At 41.2% G+C, this 9,324-nt stretch overlaps 1 protein-coding gene across 3 annotated transcripts in view; it reads left to right on the forward strand.

Moving 5' to 3' along the window:
- The window catches only part of AVL9 (AVL9 cell migration associated), a 61,763-nt gene extending 56,169 nt beyond the window's left edge, over nt 1-5,594 (forward strand). For 2 of the 3 annotated variants that reach the window (XR_009352925.1, XM_059171520.1), the window contains one exon: nt 857-5,594. Coding sequence is in view for 1 of the 3 variants with exons in the window: in XM_059171520.1 (XP_059027503.1) it covers nt 857-972 (116 nt within the window). In the remaining 2 variants the exon portion in view is untranslated. The remainder of the gene's footprint in view (nt 1-856) is intronic. The other variant, XR_009352924.1, reaches the window with a different exon arrangement.
- The last annotated feature ends 3,730 nt before the right edge of the window (nt 5,595-9,324 follow it).

Consider the following 9,324-nt stretch of genomic DNA (forward strand, 5'->3'; position numbering starts at 1 on the left):
AAAAGAAAAATTTTCCTTCATTATAAGTGTATGATGTCAATTCTTCATTTTTAGTGATGCTCCTGCTGTTTATGTTCTAAGGCCAGTTCTCTTCCACACTCCTTCTCTCTAAGAATAGTGGGAATATGTGATGCAACTTAAATAATTAAAGCATCAGTTTTGAAGATAAGGTGGTTTTTAAAAAAATATTTATTTATTTGACAGAGAGATAACATAAGTAGGCAGAGCAGCAGGCAGAGGGAGAAGAAGAAGCAGGCTTACCACTGAGCAGGGAGCCCGATGTGGGGCTCCATCCCAGGACTCTGGGATCATGACCTGAGCCAAAGGCAGAGGCTTAACGCACTGAGCCACCCAGGCGCCCCTGGGGATAAGGTTTTTTAAAACAAAACCAACCTGAGGCAGATAGAGCAGTTGACATCTTCATTTATTGCAGTATCGTTTCAGATGACAAAAGCATAGTTCCTGAAAGTAGCCTAACCACTGTTCCCTGTGTAGGTGGCTATCAGTTAGCAACTTGGATTTAAGCTACAGAGAGCACTTGGCTCTCCCAAGTGGTTCTGATGCACAGCCAGGGCTGAGAAACCACTGGCCTAGTATGGTGGGTATTAAGGGAAGGGTCTGCTGACGACCTTCAGAATGGTTAGGAGAGGAGGCTCTTTTCCCGAAGTTACCCAGTTTCCTTCTAGACCATCATAGACAGGGATTGTTTTGAAACTAATAATGTAAATGGTATTTTAACTATTAACATATTGATTTTACAGCAAGTTAACATTCATTGATTAGCATTGGTCTTTCACTGTCTATTAACAAAAGTAAAGACTTTTTTCCTTTTGTTTTTCCCCTCTTCTCCATCCAGGCCAGTCAGTTGGAGGAGCCTTTTCCAGTGCGAAGACAGCTATGTCTTCGTGGCTTTCTACTTTCACCAGTCCCGCCCCCCAAAGTCTCACTGAGCCCCCGGATGGGAAGCCCTGAGCAAGGCGTCCAGAGGCTACTGTCGCTTCCTTAGGTTTAAATGTCTCCCGTCTGTCTGCTGCTCCCAGACTGTTCTCTTCATCGGCCACAGGTCCACAGCAGGGGACCAGGATGTTGAACTGTTTACAGGGACGGTTGTCCTCTGTCTAATTGAATGTCGCAGGATGCTGGAAAGATGAAATCGCAGCCATAGCAGGGATGGCTTTCCAGGTTGGGGTTTAAATTGACTACTTTTATTTCAGTCTGAGCCTGATTAAAACACAGTGAAACTTCTAATGAATTTTCAGTTCTGATAGTGTACATTTGTTTACTTTAGACAAGTTTTTACTTATGTAAATTTTGTTCTCTTTTCCTGTTTGAATATCCAGATGGCCACTGTCATTTATATGTGCTAAAATTAAGTTATATTACTATTCTGATTTCTCTCAAGTTGGCCCTAAAATGTGCTTATAAAGTTAAGGGGCCATACAATCCAGCCCTTTGTTATTACTTTGCTGAGTTATATGATGATTTTTTTTTGTTGGTTTTCTGCCCACAAAATATATTTATCAGTTCACTTCCTCCCAGAAACATGAAAACCAGAGGTGGTAGTTCTGAGGATGGAGTGTTTTGTTTCATGTTTTTAATTTATTCTTTCCCAGTCCTAAACACTTGCTCTGAGATGTCAAGGAGTGTCACTGTACTTTCTTCCTCTTCCCAACTGTGCAGGTGGGTGTGCAGAGAAATAGCATGGTGCAATGGTGTTCAAGCAGGTTAATATGAGTGTATTTACAGCGGAGACTCTGGAAGACCTCGGTGTTAGTTCTGTCAACCCTAATTATGTTGCAGTCTTCTACAAGCATTTTTTAACCCACAGTTTGTGCCTTCTGTTTCTTCTTTTGAACCGTTTTCCCTGGGAGTTTACAGATGTACAGGTTTTTCTCTTAGTCTTATTTTTCATACAGCTTTTCAAGGCGTTCGGCCTTCCCACTCCCCGATGGAAAATCCTTCTGTAATCAATCCCTACCCCCTTATGAAAGAAAAACAAGATGATCCATAAATATTAAGTAGAAATCTCATCTTTGCTCACATTTAGAAAACCAAGAAAGAGAAGAAAAACACAGCCACAGTTTTCACAAAGGACCTCTGGTTTCACTTTAGATACATGCGTGTGTGTGCTATCTGCTGAAGATATTTACACAACGGGACCTCCTGTATCTCCTGTGCTCAGCTCTCATTTGCTTTTCAAGGGGACTTTGGATGGGTGTTCTCAGGGAGTACTTAATAGGGGACAAACTGCTTGTTCAGTAACCAAGGACACTTGGAAAATACATTGTGAGTATGATCTACATATGATAAGAGTATTGGGAAAACATTTAATTAAGGAGAACACTTGATTATATTTGATTTATCCCTTAAGAATGGGACACCTGGCTGGCTCAGTTGGTAGATCATGTGACTCTTGATCTCAGGGTCATGAGTTCAAGCCCACATTGGATGTGTAGCCTACTTAAAAAAATAAAATCTTTTTTAAAAATTAAGTGTTTACTTAAGTAAATTTTTCTAGAGCATGTGGAATGGACATAGGGATGTAATGCTAAATATCTCTAAATTTTCCAATTTGTGTTTTAACGCAAGTCCAGCAAATCTGAAAGTGTATTTCCATTTGAGACAATAACTCAGAAATTCAGTGATCATCAGTGAAAGGGCTTATGGTGAGAACTCTCTTAATTCCACTTCTGCTGGGAAACAGCCTTCTCAGGAAATACTATTTGAAGAGAAGAAAATAATACCAAACAAAACCTTAAAAGGTACTTTAATCAGTGTTGCACTTAAAGAATTCATTCTAACATCTTGTTTCATGAGGCCACATCATTAGTTGGAGTGTCATAGTGTGGTTGTGCAGTTGGTGTTGGTGTGCAGTTGTTCCCTCTCACCTGCCCAAAGTTCACAGAGCTGAGAGCACCGCGACCGGTGAGCCAGCACACTGCCGGCCCGTCCTCCACTTTGGATGGTGTGAGGGCTTAGGGTAAACTCCCATCTCTCACAAAAGCAGGCCAGTCCACATTTTGATACCTCACTGAAATAAAAGTAGTTTAACTTTACTTTAGGATCACTTGTTCCCCATTTTTATATATACTTTTAATGAACTTTCTGTTAATGTTTCTGATTAAGAGTTCAACTCTTAAGGTGGTTATTTAACTGGCTTTCAACATAAATTGAATATCTCAAAAGATAGAACTTTTGTTGGAGAAGTAGTCAAAAAACCGAACCATATTTCCTTCAGGTTCTAGGAGGCATTGGAGTTTCAGGGAGCATAAGCTAATGTGTTGTTGGCAGGGGTCCGGGGGCAGCCAGCACACTTGATGTCAGGAAGCCTGGCCCTTGTCTCATGAGCCTGCGTGCTTGTCCGTTGGATTCCAGGTGTCAGCTAAGTGGCCAACCCCAGAGGCTGTAGCCTCCTTGGCTCTTTGAGCGATGGGAGCCAACCTTAGGCCATCTTTGGACATCTCAGTAGTAAAGGTGGATGTTTCGTTGGGCCATACTTGCTCCAGTGCTTTTCTGTCTAAGAATTGAGTATTTGTAAGTAGGCCTGAGGGAGTTAGGGTCAGCCAAGCTTTTCCAGGCTGTGCCAGGCACATGGACTGCAACTATAACTTGCTGGTGGTCTCACTACCATCTAGGTAAGTCAAAGGAGTGCCGGCAGTAAGTCCCTGGCATTATTTAGTTCCTACTAAGGCATTGTAATGACAGTTTACATAGGGAAGGAAAAGAGTTAAGTCTACCAACCGCCTGTCATGGGCTAAGTGAATAGAAAAAGTTGCATGTCAGAGTGAGTCATAGTTACCTTGAGTATGCATTTGACTCTTGTAACCAGGGTGAGTAGCCTGTCCCCAAATCCACTAGTGTTGTGCTAGCGCCCAGGCTCTAAAACAATCTTTGTCTACTTTTTGCTCTAAGAAACAGTGGAAATATACACGGGCAGCGAACCAGAGCAAATGACGTGATTTCCTCAACGTTATCTTGCTTTATGAGTTCTATATTAAGCATTGCTTTTTTTTTTTTTAAAGAATAATTTACTTTAGAAAGGCAAGGAGAAAGCATATTAGAAGGGAGACAAGTAGACAAGTTAGAAGTTGCAAGGCTGAGAAACAAGTTACTTAAAATCTGAATGAAGGTATTTTTGAGAGCAGTATTTAATGTGCTAAAGGTTATAAGAATTATTTTACAAAGAAGTTAGAATTTTAATCTACTAACTACAGGTTTTTAAATGAAGCTATAACATTATCTCCCTGACCGGCAGGTTTTGTTCTTTCTTTGTTTTGTGGAAGTTACAGCCAGCCAGTGGTTTTTTTTTCCCCCCCCTCTGGGCCTCATGATGAGTTGGGGAGCAGTCAGCTCTGTGAGGGGCAGTGAGCTGATCTTGAACTGCATGAACTTTTATCTGTGTCAGCAGTTTGGGGAAGTAGCCTTTTAGAATGGTAGCTGCTAAATATCACCCACGTTTCATTGGGCAGTTGGTTGGGACTCTTGAAATGACATCACCATTTGCATGCTCTGATTCTTTGACCAGAGGTGGCACAGCATTTATGGCCTTTCCACCCAAATCAGTGGTAGCCTCTGAGGCTGACAGGGAGCGCAGTCCCAGCTTCTAGAAGATGATTGTCCTTCCACACGACACGGCATGCCACTAAGAGTTTTTCATTCCAGGTCTTTGGACTTCATGACATTGGAATTGTTTTGTCATAATTTCTAACATTCCATAAATACTTGTCAAGGACAAAGAAAAGGAATGTGGACCTTTATTCTTTTCGTATAAATAACTTTGTACACATAACTTCCTGCTTTCCTATGAAGGGGAAGAAATTAGCTCCTCCCTTGTGTGGTAACTCCAGAATTAAACAATTGTGCACGTAGAGGGATTGAGTATATTTTGTAAAACTCTAATGATTTGTATTTCTGTGCTGTTCTGAACTTTACCTTTTTACTTATATTAATTAAAGATATAGAAACTATATATTTAAATCATGTAAATGGGATACAATTTAGGGGTTTTTTTCCAGTCTTATTTTTCATCAGCTTCTCACATACACATAGTATGCTGCTCAAATTTTTTCGTGTGCAATATAAACATTTGAACATTTCAGTCAGGTACTGAGCCAGAAAAGGTAATTGAAGTTTTTTAAGAAAGCTTCTGAGCTTAGAAAATATTTGTTTTCTTGAAATATTAATTTATAGCTGGAAAAAACGGGATCAAGACTTATATGTTTCAGGCCACTTGGTCATTGTTTCCTAAGTTTAAGAAGCATTTGATTAAGAAGTTGGTGAAGGCATTTAGTGGTCACAAAAACAGTTAAACATTTGAGATTAAAGGCTTCCCACAAACCCTCTCTAAGAAAGTTTAGCTAAGAAATCTTAGAAACTTTTCTGAGAAGGTTTAGCTATGGCACATGTTTTGATCAGAAAAATAGTTCCTCTTTGCTCCAGTAGTTTTTGTAATTTGTACTAGTTGTTTCTGTTGTCATTTGTTTAAAAAAAATGTTAAAATTATAAATCACGTCTAATCATAGTGAATTGTAAAACTTCTACTGTATCTTTATTTTAAGGAAAAATAAGAATAAAATTATCCTGTTTGTCCTGCATATAGTCAGACTTGGCCTGTCTTTCTAGAAGTGCACTTCATGTTGTCAGTGTGGTCTCTGGCCTGCTTCTCGGTTGGACAGCAGTGCCAGCTTTATGTAAGAAACCAGCACACAGACTGAACCAGAGGACTCGTTGCTCATTTAATGGCTCATTTTAATACTGCTTATGGTGGTTCCTCTGTTTTTAAGGTGATGGCCCCTGTGGGAAGAACCCCTTAGTTTCTCTGGAATGCTATGCACAAAGTACACTTTTTATTATCGCACGATTGGTCACGTGATAATACCTCATCCCACGCTCACTGATAGAAACCCTCAGGGGAATAGAAAATTGTCAAGAGCAGCCTGTTTTCCCACCTGGACTGGTAAGCTTCAAAATAGCCCTTGGCATCTCCACTGAGGGCTCCTGGCATATTTTTGTATGTATTTCCATGTACTGTGATTTTCTTACAGCTGTCCTACAAAAGAGGAGCTTTGTGACATGCTTCACAGAAGCAGAAAAGTTTCTTTGCCCCTGGGGGAAGGTACACTTCCTTGAGTGTGGGGTTAAGTTTAAGGTCCCAGTATTCTATGACAGTGCACCATTAGCACCCCGGAGATGATGAGGTATTTGGGGACAGTGGAGCTGGGCACTGCCGGCATCACCCCTTTTCCAAGGACCTCTGTCACTTGGCGTCAGGCTCTGCGGTGCTGAGGCGGACAGTTCCCCCTCACCTCCGAGGTCACAACTGCCTTTTTTTTACTCTGATAGGATGGGAGTGGCAGTTATTTAAACTGGTAACATCTAGAACAACTGTGGTTGTGGAGCCAGTTTTTTTTCTGAGGAACAACCCTTCATGGAGGTCTTCTCTGCCTGGGCTTCATCTCCACGAGGTTAGGGAACCGCACATAAACACACTTTGTGTGATTCTGGAGTCTGAAGCTAGGGAATAGGCTGGCGCCAGAGATCAGCATGGTCGTGCTCTTTGCTCTTCTGGTGAACACCTGCGTTTGAACTACTGACGTCCCAACACAACACAAGAACCAAGATTGAGATCATCTCAGTGTATGTGTTTTATCTTTCACTGGACCCAGCCACACTCCTGGAGCACACAGATGTGGACTGAAACTGCTGGAGAATGACGAAAGCCACATGATGAAATACTGATCATTGTTAAAGCCAGGTGATGATTATGTTGGGGTTCATTAGACTGCTCGTTCTGGTTTGGGTTATGACCGCCATCCTGTCCTTTTCCTGCTGCTTCCTGCCCAGGCATTTCTCTTCAGTAGTTGTATGGAATTTAAAGACTTAGGTCAGGCCCACGGCATCAAGGATGTCTGCTAGTCCTCCTCTTACCTTCCATGATTCAGCTACTTGTCCTTGTGCAGCATCTATCTTGAGTTCCTCTTTGTACCCCTAGAGTTAGCTTAGAATAGAAAAGGACAAAAAAGCAGTTTTTGGAGAAGTCAGTTACTCTATCACTAAGTTCTCACTGTTCTTCCAGAGTCTTATGTCTCAGTCCCATCTCCTCCTGCCTCTGCTTCCACATTCCCAGTGGGTTGTGTCTGACCCTTAATTGGTTTCCCTGTTGCCAGTCCTCCCTCCACACCCAGAGACCTAAAACGTGATGGAATTTTTAATTGTTCCATGGTAACCTTCAATGTCTACTTACTGTCTATGGAATGAAGGCCAGATTCCTAAGTGAGGCCCGTAGAGCCTAGAACACGGTAACTGTGCCCTGTTAGCTTCTCCACTGCTCCCCTAGCCTCCGCAAGCCCCCTGGCCAACTGAAACCTTCACTGTGTCTCACTTTCCCACCCTCTAATTGTCAGAGAAGCATTATTGAGAGAACCCACAGTTGAAGGCCCAGCTCCAGCCTCTCTCCCTTAAAGTCTCCCCGGGGCTACTCTGAGTCTCAAACACTCTGGGGCAGCATTTATCGAGCACTACCTGAATAGGTGCTCCCAGGCTTGGAGATTTGCAACTAGTAAAACACTTTTTAAAACAAGAGAAAGGCAACTCAAGTGAAATACATATACAGAAAAGATTAAGAGACATACAGTAAAATAAAACTAAAGCGACCATTCATGTAACCACAACCCACATAAGAAACCGAGTATTAGCACCTAAAAAAAAACCCAGCCCGTGTCTCTCCAGTAATAATTCTTCCTCCAGAAGTATTTTGTACTCTCTAGATAATCATTTCTTTATAATTTTACCCCCTCCTTCCTATGTATGTATCCCAAAGAGCATAGTTTGTTTTTGGTTTATTTTTGAACTTGCATAAATAGAATCAACCCTTTTATTAGGTCTTTCTTTGTTAATTTTGTTTTTTAGGGGGACTTTTCTCTTTCAGTGTTTTGTAATACCATGCCATCGTGCAGCTGTCCCACAGTTCATCCTGTCTGCCGTAGGTGGACTTGGCTGTTTCCTGTTCAGGCCTGATGGAAACAGCAGTGCTGCGTTTGTTCTGGTTTGCACGTCCCAGAGCACTTGCACCTGTTTCTCTGAGGTATAAATGTGAGAGTGAAACTGCTGGATATTTTTTCAGTGTCTCCCATGCTTTGGTATCACAAGAAATTTACATTTTTGCCCGATCTGGTGGGTGTGAAATGCTATCTCATTGTAGTTTTTAATTTGCATTTTCCTGAGTACTAATAAGGTTGAGTACTTTTTCATCTATTTATTAACCATATAGATTTCTACTTTTGTGAAATGCCTGTTCCCATCTCTTACCCATTTATCTATGAGGTTGTCTGTTTCTTATTTGCTTAAGTGTTTTATGAGCTTTTGTATGTATATATATTCTGGATATTACTTCTGTCAATTATGTATGTTACAGATATCTCATTATGTCTTGTCTTCATTCTTTATGATATGTTTTGATGACTAGAATTTTTTTTTTTAAAGATTTTATTTATTTATTTGACAGAGATCACAAGTAGGCAGAGAGGCAGACAGAAAGAGAGACGGGCGAAGCAGGCTCACTGCTGAGCAGAGAGCCGGATACGGGGCTCAATTCTAGAACCCTGGGATCATGACCTGAGCTGAAGGCGGAGGCTTTAACCCACTGAGCCACCCAGGTGCCCCGATGACTAGAATTCTTAATGTAGTTAAATCTATCTTTCCTTTTATGATTAGAGGAAATTATATGTTCTTGTGTCTTATTTAAGAAACCCTACTCTACCTCAAGGTCATGATATTCTATATAATCTTCTAGCAGCCTTTAAAATTTGCCTTTCAGGTCTATTCACCTGAACACCTGGAATTTCTTTTTCAGAGTGATCTCGAGTAGAAGTCCAATACCTCCCACCACCCCAACTTCCCAGTGTGGCTAGAAAGTTTTGGCATTTCTTCTTTTGCCAAGTAAGGACTACTAGTTTATCTTACCATTATCGCATTATACAAAGACATTTTAATACCAAAACATGGGAAGAGCATAGGGTCAGAGGAAAGGAGAACCCTTTAAATCAAATAATTAACTGTTTGAGTTGTACTAATTTAATTGGTCTTAATTTTTCTCATTTTGTTACAGGTTCTGTGCACCGGTTTATGGTAATGGATGAAGGAACTTCATTTTTTTCCTCCGAAGGTCTGACATTCCCCAAGTCTAACAATCACATAGAGGTCCAGTGTTTTCCCGAGCTGTCCTGGGCAGCCACAGACCCTAAGAACCTTTAACACTGCATCAGAGGCACACTGGCCTCCAGAGACTCAAGATTTGTACATCTTTGGCTACTTGCCCTGGGAAGC

This window comes from Mustela lutreola, chromosome 4 (assembly GCF_030435805.1).
Source record: "Mustela lutreola isolate mMusLut2 chromosome 4, mMusLut2.pri, whole genome shotgun sequence".
Taxonomy (NCBI): Eukaryota; Metazoa; Chordata; class Mammalia; order Carnivora; family Mustelidae; genus Mustela; species Mustela lutreola.